Below are 17,593 nucleotides of genomic sequence, written 5' to 3' on the forward strand. Positions count from 1 at the left end.
CTATTCCAGCCAATACTGAAGTGGGTTGCCATTTCCTACTCCAGGGCATCTTACCAACCCAGGGACTGAACCCGTCTCTCTTGGCATTTCCTGCGATGGCAGGAGGATTACTTATATGGTAACCACAAAAGGATGTTTGGATATTCTAGAAGATGAAATTCAACTAATATTGTGTTCAATTCTGTTGATGTATTTTTCATTTTAAAAGGTGAAGTCTGAGCATGCATGCTCAGTTATGTCTGACTCTGTGTGACCCCATGGATTGTAACCTGCCAGGCTACTCTATCCATGAGATTTTCCAGGCAAAAATACTGGAGCAGGTTGCCACTTCCTCCTCCAGGGGATCTTCCTGACCCAGGGGTGGAACTCGCATCTTCTGTGGCTCCTGCACTGCAAGTGGATTCTATACCACTGAGCCATCAGGGAAGCCCTATCTTGCCTTAGTAGGTGTCTTAGGACAAATTTAAATTATCTACTGAAAAATAAATAAGGGGTTGGAGGGTAGTCTGCTGAAAGTTCTCTAGGTTTTAAAAGTATCAACCAATAAACCTCAACACTTGCTTAAGACCCGCTAATATATAATAAATATTCATTCTGTTCAAACTTTGAATTTCTGAGTGCTTGTCTGATCAACTACAAGGAAGAATTTAACTTTTTCCCTAATTTGTGAAGGAGATTTTAAAATTTAACAAACACAAATTTAAACTTTTCCCTAAGTTTTCTTTACCAGGATGAAAATGGTGCTTAAAAATTTACTTAGTGATGGCTAGCCGACAACCTTTGGAAGGCTTTCAAGTGATAAAATTTTATATGCCCTATAAATAAAACATAAGATTTCTCAACTTGTGAAAGGACTGGAAAATATGTCTAGGAAGTAATTTGTGGGTTAAAACATGGAAAATAAAAGATGTTCTTCCTCTCTGTAAATAAACTTTGCTACCATTTAGTAACTTTAGCTCTAACCATACTCACTATGAAAATATTCTTCTATAAAATAGTATGATCAAAGCTCCTCAGTATTAAAACCATGAGCACATAAGCAATTTAATATAGGATCCCAAATTTCATCCTTTTCTTGAAGTCTAGACCTTATTCCTGCTACTCTCTATTCTTTACACATTAAACTACACCAAAAAAAAAAAATAATAAAGTATAAAGACTAAACACAGATAAATGACACTATCTGTATAACCCTCTGGTACCTCTGACGGTATGTCTGGGCATTACTTTTCTTTTCAATATCACATGATTCTGTTAGGACAATTACACTGCAAATACCTTTTCATAGTTTAGCTCAATAGCCAAAACAAAATCTGTAAAGATTTTCAATGAAAACATTAAGGAAATAAGAATTTTTTAAAAAAGTTATTCTGGCTATAAGTTACGGACTTTAAGAAACAGCCTGAGGTTCCAGGAAACACTAGTGGTAAAAAGCCTGGGAATTATTTCACATACTCCCACAATAACTCATACTCAGCAGAACTCTGAAGATCATAGCAAAGAAATTATTTAAAGGTGGCAACTTTTAAATGAAACTAATGATAATCTTAATAGAATTTCAAACAGTCCCTAAAATCTCAAAGAGCAGCATGTAGTTAGAATGAAATTATACAAAATAATTTCTGTACTAACTCAAGTAGAGTAGAATATGTTACTATACATTTCAAAAACATACTTGTGTGTGTGTTTTTAAACAATCGGAAACCATTGCCACACTTAGCGCAAAACAGATTTCAAAGAAATACAGAATATTAGAGCAGAAGGAGCTTTATAGATCATTTTATCCAGCTCCATCATTTGGCAGATGAGTAAACTGAGGCTCACAGAAGGCAAATGACCTCCCAGGGTCATAAAACCTGTTAACAATACAACCGGGACCAGAAGCAGACCAGTCTTGCAAACTTCACCTTAACACAGTGATGCAAAGAGAAAAAGAAAATTCTTCTTTAGCTAGTGTGCCTACTACTTGTTAGAATAGCACTTTAAGTAAAAGAGCTGTGAAGTAGCATTTGTTTTCAGAGGAAAGTAATTATGTATTCTGAAGCTCATGGTTCAAATGGATCAAAAGTAGATTACATTTAACGCTCTATTCAGAACCTCCCCCTTAGGGGAGGGAAACTCACTCCCCATAATCCCCCTTCTCCTTCTCCATTTTCCTTTTACCTGCTTTCCTTCCCTCATTCCTCTATATGCTTCTCTATTTCTCTCCACTCCAGGACATGTTTTCCTTACAAAGTTATAACAGCACATCAAAGATTATCAGACTCTTGAAAAAAAGCTTTATCTTTATCCTTAAGTAGCTAGTCACATCAAATTTCACTCACTACCCTGCTTTAACCCACCTCCATCCCAGAAAACTATAAAATACATGGAATTTTACTTGGGTAGCCTTTTTATTTATTTTCTGTGTATTTATGTACTTGGGAGGAAAAAGCAGGTTTTACTACATTCCACCCTATCAAGAGATCTGGATGACCTACAATGGCAATGTAAATGAGTGATTGTCAGTTCAATTAAAGCAATAATGGCCTTCTTTCCATAAAATGCCATTTACATAATAGTAAAAAGAAAAACATGAGAGATACTTTTTAAACTATTACAATATGTAAGTTGAATATTTGTGATAAATCTTTATATAAATATTAGCTGATCATGTACCATACACCAAAATTTAGGACTAGGTCCTGGATTCCCCCCAAAGTGGAGTCAAATCTATTTACTGAGTGTCTATCTCCACATTCAGATTTGCACATAATTTCCCTTGCAGCATCTCCAGCTAGCTGTTTCACAATCATTTCAAACTCTGCATACAAAAATATCTATGCCACAATATGTGTTATAAAACTAAAGAGAACTAAAAGGTGGTATAAATATTTTCCTTTTCTGCCTTGTTCCTCCTTATACTAACCTACAACCCTGTCATACGATCCACCATACGATCCTGTCACTTCCAAACTCCTAACTACTTAATCCCATTCATTTTTCTCCACCTCTACACCTACCATTCACCCCCTTCTCTCAGATCAAACTGTTAATCTCCCAGACCACTCTGTTGCATTCTGCTAGTTTTTCTAACACATCTCCACTAGGACTCATGATGCTTCCCCCCCACCCACCCCTGAAGAACATACTCAACTCTCCTTTCCCAGTTAAAATCTCCAAGTGGTTTCCCCTTGTGTTCAAACAGTAAATTAAAAAATTCCCATCATAACTTTCATGAATCTGCATCACCTATTCCATTAAAATATTTTCCCTTAAAATCAATTCAGCATTTGGGCAAGAAGTAAAAGGCATCCAAAATAAAAAGGAAGAAGTATCATCATCTGAATGCAGATGGCATCATCTTATAGGTAGAAAATCCTAAAGATTACACACACACATGCACTAAATAAATTTAGCGAAGTTGCAGGATATCAAAATCAGAACACAAAAACAAGACGCATTTCTACATGCTAACGATGAACAAACTGAAAAGGTAATTCAGAAAACAATTCCATTTATAACAGCAACAAAAAGAATAAAGTACTTAGTAGACCTGATCAAGAGAGTGAAATACTTGTACAGCGAAACCTATAAACACTGGGTGTGTGCTAAAAGTCGCTTCAGGCATTTCCAACTCTTTGCAGCTCCATGGAGTGTAGCCTGTCAGGCTTCTCTGTCCATGGCCTTCTCCAGGCAAAAATACTGCAACAGGTTGCCATGCCCTCCTACAGGGAATCTTCCCAACCCAGGGACTGAACCCGAGTCTCTTTCGTCTCCTGCATTGGCAGGTGGGTCTTTTACCACTAGTGCCACCTGGGAAGCAAACAGCTAATTTGAATGAATTTGAATTCATGTCGCTCAGTCATGTTCGACTCTGCGACCCCATGGACTACAGCTCACCAGACTCCTATGTCCATGGAATTCTCCAGGTAAGAATACTGGAGTGGGTAGCCATTACCTTCTCCAGGGATCTTACCGACCCAGGAACTGAACCCAGGTCTTCCACACTGCAGGCAGATTCTTTACTGTCTGAGCCACCAGGGGAGCTCTGAAAGAAATTAAACATTACTGAAAGAAATTAAAGAAGACACAGGGAAATGCAAAGGAAACCCATGTTCATGGGTTTGAAGACTTACTGTGGTTAAGATGTCCAATAACCCAAAGCAAGCTATGGATTCAATGTAATCCCAACAAAACTGGAATGGCTATTTTGAAGAGAGAGAAAAATTGACCCTAAAACTCATATGCAATCTCAAGGAATCCCAAACAGCTAAAACAATTTTGAAAAAGAACAAAGCTGGAGGTCTCACACTTCCTCACTTCAAATGGACTACAAAACAATCTAAAGCGGCATAACAGGAATACAGGCAATGCAAGAGAATAGAAAAAGCTCAGAAATAAACCATCACTAAATGATCAAATAATCTTCAACCAGGTGGCAAGACCACTCACAATAGGAAATGACAGTCTCTTCAACAAATGGTGCTGGGTAAACTGGATATCCACATGCAAAAGAATAAAATTAAACCCTTATACCATATAAAAAATAAATTTGAAATGAATTAAAGACCTAAATATAATACTCAAAACTATAAAATTTCTAGAAGAAAACAATGGGGAGAAGTTTCAAGAACTGGACTTGGCAATGATTTATTAGATATGATACCAAGGGTTAGCCAAGAACAACAAAAAAATAAGACTACGTCAAAGTTAACTTCCTACATCAAAGGACAGAATCAACAGAGTAAAAAGGCAACTTAAACAATGGGAGAGAATATTTGCAAATTACATATGTGATAAGAGGTTAATGTTTAGAATATATAAAGAACTCCTATAACTCAACAACAAAAATCAAATAATCCAACTGAAAATAGGCAAAGGACTTGAAGAGACACTTCTCCAAAAATGATATACAAATCAAAACTACAATGAGATATCACTTCACACCTGTCTCAGAATGGCTTTCAAAAACACAATAACAAAACAAAAAGAGAAAATAAATGTTGGTTGAAGATGTAGAGGAACTGTAACCTTTGTGCCCTATTGATAGCACTATAAAATGATACAACCTCTAAGGAAAACAGTCTAGAAGTTCCTCAAAAAATCAGAAACAGAACTACCATGTGGTGCAGCTATCCCACTTCTGGATGCCACAAAAGAAGTCAAAGGAGCGTCTCAAGGAGACATCTGCACTCCCGAGTTCACAGCAGCACTACTCACAAGGGCCAAGAGGTAGAAGTAATCCAGATGTCCATCAACAGGTGAACTGATAGATAAATGTGGCATGTACATATAATGTAGTATTATCCACCTTTAAAACAGAAGGAAATTCTGTCACATGCCAACAACAGTTGTATTTGGAGGACATTATGTTAAATGAAATAAGCCAGTCAAAAAAAGGTAAATATGTAGTATGATTCCACTTATATGAGGTATCTAAAGCAGTCAAAGTCATAGAAACAAAAAGCAGAACGTTGACTAACCAGGGACTGGGAGTGGAGTATGGGAAAAGGAGGGAGCTATTGTTTAAAATCATTTTTGCAAGTGATAAAATCTTTCTGCAAGATTAAAAAAGTTTTGCAGATACGTTTCAATACAGTATGAACATACAAAACACTACTGAACTCTTAATGAACTGTACTTAAAAAGGACTAAATGATACATTTTATTTTGTTTTTACCACAAGAAAAAATTGCCATAAAAAATCAATTCAGCATTATTAGTTCAAAAAATTCAAATTCAGAAATTTAATAAAAGCTTAGCACTTCCTTCACCCAACCTCTCACCCTTTCCTGAGAGAATAAGCTAAATTTCAAGAAACAGCATTTTCACTGAAGATTTCAGAAGTGCTTAAACTGCCTGCTTTGTCATTAAGCCTGAAACTTTACGATTGTAACTGATTTTTGGCATGATTGATGCAAAACAGAATTTATATAAATTTTTAAAATTCCATGTTATAGATGAATCTAGTAAGGCTCTGGGCGATAGTGGAAGACAGAGGAGTCTTGTGTGCTACAGTTCATGGGGCTGCAAAGAGTCAGACACAACTTAGCAACTGAACAACAACAACAAAAGTAAGTATGTTAACCATAAAATTTTCTTGTGGAATAAGATTTAATTATTACTATTACATTTAATTAAATTCTCACATCTTTATCCATGTAACACGATAATGAAATCAGACTCATTAGAACAAAACAATGAATTTTTCTAGGATGTTTAGAAAATCCAGTAAGTTTATATTTTAAATCATTACTACTAAAAATAAAATATTGGTAGTCACCATATATCTAGTTATGTAACAGTAGAATATAATTAAGGTTAACAAAATGCAAAATAAAACATCAGTCTAAAATGGGAAAGTGAACACTTCTACAATTTTACTGCCGTTAAATTCCATCAGCTTAATTCTATCCAGAGTCACTGATCCTCAATAATCTAAGTAAAACCTAAACAGAGGGCAATCTAATTTAGCAGGGATTTTTAAAAATAAAATCCAAAATATTCCACTTATTTATTTTTTATAACAAGACAAGGTCAGTAAGAGCAAAAGAGAGAGAAAGCAAAAAAAATTTTTTAACTTAAAAAAAAAAAAAGATAACCAAATAGAAATGTTAGGAGAACTGTATTTCTTAAGCTTACTTAATGTATCATCTACAAGATGTTCTTTTTAGTGATTTTGTATAAGAAATGTTTTAACACTCAAAAGAACCGTCAACATATTTAAGTGTAGGTTTCAGAATCACCCATTTTGGTATTCTATACATAGAATATACAGGTGAAGATACATACAGGCCCATAAAAAATACAGGAAAAGTTTCAACAAGTCAAAAGAACTAGAGATTTCTATCTGAAAACAAATTCAGCTGCATGTAATCAGATCTGGCCTCATTTTATCTGTTCTCTTCCTTTAAAATATTATTACATCGTAGATATGCTAATATCTGGCAAACCAAGCAGCATGTTTTTCCTGTTTATTTTAAAAGGCAAAGTTTATTACTGAAATAAAGACTTATTTTCTCACAAAGCTCTGAAGGATTTATAAGAACTGTGGAAAATCTTAAGCTTTAGAAATTTCCTTTGAAAACCAAGGAGTTCAAAAAACATAAAATGAACCCCAGGGCTTAGGATTCAAGAAAGAACTGGCAAGCTGAATAAAAACACAATTTATGCAACTGCAAATTATTCTAAAATAGAAGGGAAAGGGCTGAAGGAATTCAGTATAACTGTTAGTAGGGAGCTCTTTCAAAGTTTAGATTTTATAATAATGGCATATACAAAAAAAGAAAAAACAGCAGGCTCAGGACCAAGGATGCATACACCAGGACTGTCAGCACCTAACCTATGCAAACTGTTATTAAAAAGATGACCCCTAGCTTACCAACTGGACTGCCCTGGTGGCTCAGTGGTAAACAATCTGCTTGCGACGCAATCTCCTAGAAAAGTAAGTGGCAACTCACTTTAGTATTCTTGCCAGGGAAATCCCATGGACAGAGGCACCTGGAAGGGTATAGTCCATGGGATTGGAAAAGTGTTGGACACAACACAGCAACTAAACAAGCGTGCCAAATAAGCTGAATATGATCAAATTGGGTTTGATTATTCATTATTTATGATGACAGAGAGAATGGTGGGTCTGATAATAACCTTTAGATTGAAAAAGATAGAACAATGGAGCAAATGGAAACAGGTGGGAAAATATAATTTTCAAAATGGGACTTGAGGTACATTTTGCAAACTATAGACTGGAGGAATAAATATATTCCTAAGAGTCTTAAAATTAATACATTAGAAATATGACTGTTAAGAACCAAGAAAGATTCATCAAACATAAATTAGGTTACACTTCTACAAAATTTATCTCAAAATGTATCACAGACCAAAATATATAACACAAAACTATTAATATGATACATCCAGGAGATAAAGTAAAGCGAAGTTGCTCAGTCGTGTCCAACTCTTTGCAACCCTATGGACTGTAGCCTGCCAGGCTCCTCTGCCCATAGGGGTTTCCAGGCAGGAACACTAGAGTGGGTTGCCATTTCCTTCTCCAGGGTCCAGGCGATAAGAGGAGAAAAATCTATATGATCTTGGGTTTGGTGATTATTTTTAGATAAAACAACAAAAGCACAATCCATGAAAGTAAAAAAAATAAGTTGGACTTTATTAAAATTTAAAACTTCTGCCCTCTGCAAGGCACTGTAAAGAAAAACAAGTCACAAGGTAAATGAAAATATTTGCCAAACTCCTATCTGCTAAAGGACCTGTATCAAACTATAACAACAAAAAGGAACAGTGGATGACCTAGAGATTATCATACTGAGTAAGTCAGAGAAAAACAAATATCATGATATCGCTTATATGTGGAATCTAAAAAAACAGAGTACAAATAAACCTATTTACGAAACTAGAACAGTCACAGATACAGAAGACAAACTTACAGTTACCAAGGGGGAAAGATGGGGAGATAAACTGGGAGATTGGGATAGACATATACACTCTACTATACATAAAATAGATAAATTAAAAAGAACCTACTGTATAGCACAGGGAACTCTACTCAATACTCTGTAACGACCTACATGGGAACAGAAGCTAAAAACGGTGGCTATATGTATATGTATGAATGATTCCCTTTCCCGTACAGCAGAAACTAACACAACATTGTAAATCAACTATATGCCAGTAAAAAATTAAAAGAAAGAAAAAAGAAAAAAAACGCAACTAAAAAGCAAAAGATATAAACAGATCCTTCTCCCAAGAAGATATACAGATGGCAAATATTCACGTGAAAAGATGTTCAGTATCATCTGCCTGTACAGAAACACAAATTAAAGCAATGGAATATCATGACACACATATTAGAATGGCTAAAATTCCCAAAATAGATAAAAGCAACTACCAGTGAGAATCAAGAACAGCATGCAGAGTGGTATAGCTTGGCAGCTTCTCACAAAGCAAAATATACTCTTACCACATAACCTAGCAATCTTTCTCCTAGGTATTTACCCAACTGATCTGAAAATTTATCCACGAAAACTTGTATGCAAATATTTATAGCAGTTATACTCATTAATGCCAAAAACTGGTAGAAAACAAGATGTCTTTTAATAGGTGAATGGATAAACAAACTGTGGTGGTTAGTCAGCAACTTTTTTTTGAATGAGCTAATAAGTCACTCTAATACATACATAAATGTTACATGCATATTTTTAAATGAACGAAGGTAGACTGAAAAGTCTATAAATTATTGGATAAGTAATTTTCATCTGTTCAGGAGAGGGTTGAACAGGTGAAGCACAGTTAATCTTTTTTAGGGCAATGAAACTATCCTGTATGATACTATAATGGAGGACACATGAAAATACGCATTGGTCAAAACCCAAACAACTTTGCAGCATGAAGAAGGACTCCAAAGGTAGGCAAATTTGAAAATATGATTTAGGAGGTTGCAAAGCCAGGATAGACTGTAAATATGGCAAAAGATTCTGTCTTATAAAGGTAATGAAAGAACTTCACTGAAAGAGATGGGAGAACGGGCTGCTCACCTAACTTGGGATAAGAGGAGTCAGTACGAATACGGAAGGAGGAACTGTACACTGATAAAAGTTGTTTCCCACAGGGGCACAGGTTATCAATTCTGAAATCGCTATACATACACTAGGAGGAAGTAAGTAGTGACATACGGATGTTTAAGTAATATATGGATGGTCTATGGTAAAAGAAGCAAGTCTGAAAACGCTATATACTGTATAATTCCAATTATACGACATTCTTTTAAGAGGTCAGAATGATCCAGGTGCTATAGATTAGAGTTGGAGACATCTGTATAAACTCTCACATTTAGTTTAATATAGACACAACTGGTTACATATACAAACATTTATAAATATGTGTACACACAGAGATTAATTATACCTACATATATTTTTTTACTCTGTCTGCTCAGAGTTCCTGGAGGCAATGACACCTCGGTAGCAATGAGCACAACCAGTTGCCAGGGCTTGGTTCCTAACACTATTCTCCACTGAAAGGAACTAAGGTTCCTTGGAGAAACAGCTGATTCTAGGATTGGGGCAAGAGATACACAGAATAAACCTGGAGCATCTTGTAGAAACAGAAAACAAGGAAGTACTTAAACAAAAACATAACCCACAACCATGGGGCTATGTCAAAGGGACAGAGAAGTTAACTTGAAAAGTTTCCAGTGGCCAAAGCTGAACAATTTGATAAACAAATAATAGTGTTGGATTATCACCAAAGCATAAAGTAAATATCAGTGAGTCCATACTAATTAAACAGATAGATATGGAAGAAAAGACAAATCTCGGGCTTCCTTGGTGGTACAGTAGTTAAGAATCTGCCTTGCAATGCAAGCAATTCCAGTTCGATCCTGGTCTGGGAAGATCCCACAATTAAGTGCAGGTGCCACAACTAGTGAGCCCAGGCACTGCAACTACTGAAGCTGGCAAGCCTAGAGCCAGTGGTCTGCAACAAGAGAAGCCACAGGAATGAGAAGCCCACACACCACAACAAACAGTGGCCCCCACTCACCGTAACTAAGAGAAAGCCCGAGGGCAGTAATGCAGACCCAGAGCAGTGATTGCTTCGGCACCACACGTAACGAAGACCTACCACAGCCAAAAAATAAGTAATCTTTAAAAAAGAAAAGACAAATTGCCTGTGGAGAACTCCAAACAATCTGTGTAGATACTGCCTCCTCAAGGAGGTAGAGCTTAACCTGCCAACTCATAAGTGTGGGCTGCATATGGTAACTTCTTTCCAAAGAGTACAGCATGGAAAGGTGGAAAAAGAGCAATCTCACGGTGGAAAGACCTGAAAAACGCACTATCTCAGCCAGGTGACCAAGGTTAATACCAACAGTGAAGAGGTCACACTGGTTATAGGCAGCTTTGGTATGATGACCATGGCACTGAACCTCAGTGATCTCCCTCCCCTAAACCCATAAGCCAAGGACTAATCACGTGAGCAACATCAGACAGATCCCAACTGAGCAGAGTTCTACAATACTCTTCAAAGCTGCCAAGGTCATCAAAAACAAAGAAAGTCTGAAAATACTATCATAGTAAGGAGACACGATGACTAAATGTAATGTGATATCCTGGATGGGATCCTGGAACAAAAAGACAATAGGTAAAAACCAGGGAAATCTGAATAAGGTATAGACTTTAGTTAATAGCAAAGTATTGATATTGGGTTATTAATTGTGACAAACAGATCATACTAATAATGTACAATACTAATAGTTGGGAAAACTAGTGTGGAGTATTTAGTTCATTTAAAATATGATTAGGTCAGGGACTTCCTCGGTGGCCCAATGTTTGACACTCCACCTTGCAATGCAGAGGACATGGGTTCAGCCTTCTTGGGGGGAACTAAGATATCAAATGCCAAGGAGCAAGTAAGGTCCTGCACCACAACTACTGACCCCACACGCTCTGGAGCCCTTGCACCACAACCGGAGCCCGTGAGCAGCAGTGAAAGACCTCGCATGATGCAATGAAGATTCTGTGCACTGCAACCAAGACCAGACGCAGTCAAATTAATAAACAAAAATATTTTTTAAAACATTAATGCCAGACTAACCTCAACAGTAAACAATCTTACTTAATAAAACTCTAGCCAAATACCTCTTGTGGCCTCTCATCATAGTGTCACTACAGACAAAAAGGAAAGCCATGGACCAGACACAAGGAAACAGGCATATGTGATGAAACAACCATAATCAAAAGGGCACTGGCTAAAAGACTAGAAGGAAACAAGAAAATTTCTATAAGTATCTCAGGGGCTAGGTGTTTGGGTATGACCTTTTTAATGGTCATTATCAAGAACCTGGATGCCAACATACTGTATGCTAATAATATCTGCTTAAACTTGGAAAGACAAAACCCTTGAAACTAACAAAACCAAGATTTAACATAATATGGACAAGCTGCAGAGGCAGAATGGATTTAACACAGTGAAATTTAAAAAAAGAAAAAAAGGGATACTTTGTATGCCAAAATACTATGTATAAAAATGCAAATAATTTGAGTAGCTTTTTTTTTTTTTTTAACTTTTTGGTGATTTTAGTAACCTCACTGAGTTTCGAGAATGATAAGGTCATCCAAAAAGGTGATGTCATCATAAGTCACACTAAGATGAAGAGGATGGAAGTGCCTATGACTTCAGAGCTGGCCAGATCGTATTTGGGGTTCACGTTAAGTTTCGAGAATTACACATGAACAACAAACAAAATACACTGAAGTCAGAAATCATGCCTGTAGACTAAAAATCATGCCACACCAGGACAGCTTTTAGCCCCTTCAGAGGGATTTGTACTCTTAGGTATGCATGGCCTTATGGGTAGCACTAGATGCAAAAGACAGCAACTCTAAGCACATAGTTTTTCACATTTTACACAATAAAGATTATCTAATAGCAGCTATAAATGGAGTGAATTACATAGTTACCATTCTTTGTAAGTATTCAAAAACTGGCCCATTCATTTTACCAGTGAGTGATGTTTTAGAAGGGAGTTAAAATTGAGTAAAAAATAAGTGATTATTCAGTGCCTTTCCAATTTTGAGATGCTAACTAAAGAAAGGCACAAGTAACATGTAAGCCTAAAGTTCCTGTGATATTCAAGGGCATCAACTTGAGTTATACTGGTTTAACTATCAGAGTTACATTATTCTAGGATGCTAAAACCTTAAACGGAAACCAGCATTTTTAATTGAGTCCCATACACCCTCAATCCCTAAATCAAAGAACATTTGTTGGTTTTAGCTGGGCTTTGCATGTGTGTTGTCACAACCAACACTTTGCAATCCCATGAACTACAGACTGCCAGACTCCTCTGTCCATAGGGATTCTCCAGGCAAGAATACTGGAGTGGGCTGCCGTTCCCTTCTAGGGGCTCTTCCCAAACCAGAAATCAAACCCAGATCTCCTGCACTGCAGGTGGATTCTTCACCACTGAGCCACCTGGCTTTAGCAGTTCTAAAATTAGTCAATAAAAATTAGCTATTTAAAATAAATCAGAATTAAGTCAATTATCCATTGTTCAAATACTACATCAAAACTTCAAACGCTTTGCTATAAACAAACTAATGAATATAGCCTATTACAGTGTACCTACTGCTGGCAGAGCTCTAGCTCTTCTTATCAAACCTGCCATAGGCCAATGTAGGTTAAACCAAGGGTTTGGATGTATCATATAAAAAGCTGAAAGTTCCACATGCTGTACAACTGCCCAATTTGAAAATGTAAATAAGTGTATATGTGTAAAATGTTAATTACTTCAACATATAGTTCAAGTCTATGTGATTACCCACAGAGTAACTCCCATCAAAGAAGTAGTCTAAGTAACAGGGCCAAATAAAGATTATAGCTGCACAGTCTCTCAGTCATATAACATCTCTCTGGTTACCTCACGAGTCATATTAAAATCTGGCTACCTACAGTCTATCTGCTACTGTAGAAACTGCTTTTGCTTTATAGCCCAAATTATTCCAGTAGCTATGCCAGGTAAGGATCATGAAATAAAGTAGCACAGAGATGGGCAAAGACATTTGTTACAGAGACAATGTTAGGCACATTGAAACAAGTAAAGACAGTGAGTACATTTCTTTTAAGGTAAATTTTAAATCTCTGCTAAGGTAAAAGTTCTATTTTTCTGCATTAGCACAATGTGTGAGTTTGGCAAAGATGCTCTTCAGAAACTGACAACAGAAAAAAGGAGTTAAATCTTTATTTAAGCTAGATGTGATTTTATTTTATTAGGCTGGGTGCAACATGGCATAATATAAAAAGGACAGAGCTGGGGACCTCACTTCAATTCCCAGCTCTACTTCATATCACTGGCAATGTGACACAGAAAAGACAACTAATCCTTCTGAGCCTGTATTTTCTCACCTGTAAAACAGGGACAAAAAAGATGCCACTTTTCCACAGGATCATCGTGAAGATTAAAAGAAACCATGCATATAGAAGCACATTTCAAACTGCAATAACCATACAATGGAACCTGGTATTATTATTAATATATTCTATCCAATACTTCTAAAGCTGAGAAGAGCGAAATGCAGAATTTAATTATAGAAATAAAAACACAGTGGTGGTAATATACTGGGGATAAAAAATAATACACCAAAGGCAAAAAGCCCCTAAGACTCTCAACCTTTAAATGTTGTTCTTATTTTAAATAACGAGGATCTATTTCTCTAAGGTCTAAGAATAATGTAACTAATCTATGGAAATACACCAAGGGCAGTAATACAAATAAACTTGCAGTGAAAGCCAAGAAACAGATAACACTGCTAAAACTATCCAGAAAGCTGGGGAAATGTTAAGAGAGGAGTCCGGTAGGAACAATCAGCTTGATGAGAAGTTTGAAGATTAGCTGAGAAGTCTTTTGGTAAATACTGAAGTACCAGAAGAGTGAATAAATGATGAATTTACTTCTTTCTTCAGAAATTGCTATCACATAGCAAAATGCCTAAGCTTTGCCATCAACCAACATGAAAAGCGACAATAAACAATGGAAAAAGCTTATTTATTTCTCTAGTTAAATACCTTGGGAAAACTTACGGTGAAATCTGAGCACTTTCCTAAATAATCTCAAGAAAATACCAAAGATAATATGTGCTCTTCTTCGCAGCACATACAGTTTTTGAACTCTGAACATTAAGTGTTATACATATTAGTGATTTAGCCATCTATCTAGTAGGATAGCTGTCAGTTTGAGTTTAACTGGGATCTTTATTGCCTAAGCTCATATAATAATAACAAAGCAGGATAAAATAGGTCTGAGAAAAAACTGTTTCAGAAAGAGTACTAATCTTAGAGGCAGAAGGCTTTAGAGTTACTAGCATTAATTTCTTATCTATTTTGAGAAAAATCGTTTCGCTACCCTACTTTTGCTTCTCCGTCTGTCAAGTAAGTTATCAAATATAAGCTAGATTGCCACCTGTCAGATGTTACAGAGGGAATTCCTCTGATAAAATAATGTTGAGAAAAAAACTTGAGTTTCTCTGTTACCCTAAGGTTACATAATCCTATAAATACATCTTCCCCCAATTAAAAAAAAAAGGTGAAGGGCCTCAAGCACCTCATATCAAACTTAAACAAAATGGTCCTTCTTGGAATATTCTGGGATTATAGCAAAACAATTTTAAGTACTTATTTTCTCTAGTCTAATGATTCTTTTTTCTTTCTCTCTTCTCTCTAGAAAATTTACCTTTATCCTTATCCAATGGTTCCTGGGAAAGAATAGTGCACAGTACCGGGTTTTTCCACACCCCAGTCTCTTGAGCTAGAGTAGCTAAAAAATGCAATTCACAGCTGCCATTCTCCATCAGCTTTTCATGAGCTACCTATAAATATTAAATAAACATCCAAAGAATTACAACAGATTTTCAAAAGCAAGCTTATCAGCCTTTAAATATAATACTAAACTTTTGAAAAATAAGACTTTAATCTTAAAATTTTCATGTCACATTACAAAGTGCTGCATCCTTCTCGTTTTTAAGATGAATCTCAAGAATAAGAATTATACTAATTATAAATTTTAAATAAATAAAATATATTTCTAGAAATAAGTTCATATTATTTTTCCCCCAAGATCTAAACCAACAGCAAAGTTATTTCTCGAGGAAGCTATCAGAATATCCATACCATGAAAGACCTTACACATTTTATATCCTCTGTTAGTAAAAAAATTTTCCAAAAATCTTCTACCATTAACAGATGACAAATTTACATCAAAGCCTAAATGACAACTTATATACACGTATTTCAATAAAAGGGACTTATGAAAACAACTAAATGTATGACTTTTCATATATCTGTAACACTGCATAGTCTTAGCAATATCCTATTAAAGCTGACACTGAGCCCTGCTTACTCGTTTCCAAGTGTTCGTGCAACTGGCATGTTTTTCAGGCCACAAAAGACCAACAATTTTAATTCAATTCAGAAAATGTTTACTGAGAATTTCTGTGGGCAAAGTTCCAGGGAAGAGAGCAACTAGTCCCTGCATTTCTGGGGCTTATCCTCTAGGAGGGTAGAGAAATGTTGAGTTAAAACACAGGCAAAATAAAATAAATGTAGTTAAGCCAGCATAAAATAAGAAGCTCTGAAATGAAAGCAAAGTGTCATGGAAACTCTTAAAGCTCATGCTGTATTTGTATTAAAAATTTATTCCTCAAAACCATAAAAATCTCACTGAAACAAGTTCAAGTGCCTTAAGATTTTTTTTTTTTTGAGCAACTGCTGAGAGCTACCATACTGGAATTTAGTTATTTCCTTCTCATTAATCCACATGAAAAAGTATCAAGTAGTGCTATTGTTTCAAAAAGGAAAGTTTCAAAGTTTACCTTATGTTGACAAACAAAATTAGTATGAGGAATTCAGTAGAATATTTGCATATAAACTATCTACTTAATTAATTCTGTGGCAGAGTATATGTGAGTACCAAACTACGAAAATAGTTCTGAAACAATCATTTACCTAAAAATAACCACTTGCTGGGGGAAAAAAACCTGAGACACAAGTTACTGATATGCTGAAGTAGAAATTGCATGATCAAAAAGTTAGTTGCAATGTGACAAACAGGACAAGACACTTTCAACAGTTATTAAGTATCTACTATACGTGGAATAAGACACTTTCAACAGTTATTAAGTATCTATATGTGTAAAATACTATGTGAAATCCTATGGTATAAAGACATGAATCCTATCTTCAAGAATTTTGTACTAGACATAGATTTTAATGTTTAATATTAAAATAGAAAAGTTGACTTTTCTGCCTAACTATAGTTTATTTCACATGCTTCTAAAATCTGAGACTAATCTACTTTTATATTTCTTCTATGGAAAAACATAAGGCCAAAAGGTATTTTAAGAACTCTGGCTAGAGTAATAGAGAGACAACTATACTTTCTGAGATTAGCTGGCAGGAACATTCTTTTAAACTAACCAATTAATCAAAATTTACTTGAAGCTATAATATATCCAGCACAATCTCGTGCTTAAGCAAAATTTAGTATTCTTGTAATACTCCAAAACAACTAAGTGCTAAACTATGCAGTACTTTTAAAAGTAGAATAACAGCACTAAGTAAAAGAGATAAAGCATGTGTTTTCAGATACAGGAGAAAAAGTATGGGCTATGGAATAAAGAATCCTGGTTCAAATTACTTCTCTGACATTAGCTGTATAAGTATAGGCCAATAAATACTGTAGAATTGAGCCTCAGTTTCCTCACCTTTAAAATGGGAGAAATATACCTACCCCCACAAAGTTTTCATAAGGATTAAATGAGGTATGTTAAATTCTTATAAAGCACACCACAATTTTCAGCAATTAAACTGTTTCTAAACACAAATGAGGGCATTTTCTTTTGTGTTCTTTTACTGCTGTGGCAAAGTTCTAATTATTTGATCTTAAAGAACTGTGCAATATTCAATCAATCTACTTAAATGTATATATTCATTTAATAAGCATCTTGAGTACTGACTATGTACAAGTCACCACTGTTAATAAGAACAGCAATTAATGTTTGTCATCACTTAAATCTTTTAAATTTTAACTAAATAATTTATTCAG

At 35.5% G+C, this 17,593-nt stretch overlaps 1 protein-coding gene across 2 annotated transcripts in view; it reads right to left on the reverse strand.

The window, feature by feature from the left end:
- ZNF292 (zinc finger protein 292) overlaps positions 1-17,593 on the reverse strand; it is a 94,355-nt gene that overhangs the window by 22,890 nt on the left and 53,872 nt on the right. The window contains exon 4 of one of the 2 annotated variants that reach the window (XM_015097393.3): positions 15,224-15,359. The exons of the other annotated variant lie outside the window; for it this stretch is intronic. Within the exon in view, the coding sequence (XP_014952879.3) occupies positions 15,224-15,359 (136 nt within the window). The remainder of the gene's footprint in view (positions 1-15,223; positions 15,360-17,593) is intronic. 2 annotated transcript variants of the gene reach the window in all.

Source organism: Ovis aries, chromosome 8, assembly GCF_016772045.2.
Source record: "Ovis aries strain OAR_USU_Benz2616 breed Rambouillet chromosome 8, ARS-UI_Ramb_v3.0, whole genome shotgun sequence".
Taxonomy (NCBI): domain Eukaryota; kingdom Metazoa; phylum Chordata; class Mammalia; order Artiodactyla; family Bovidae; genus Ovis; species Ovis aries.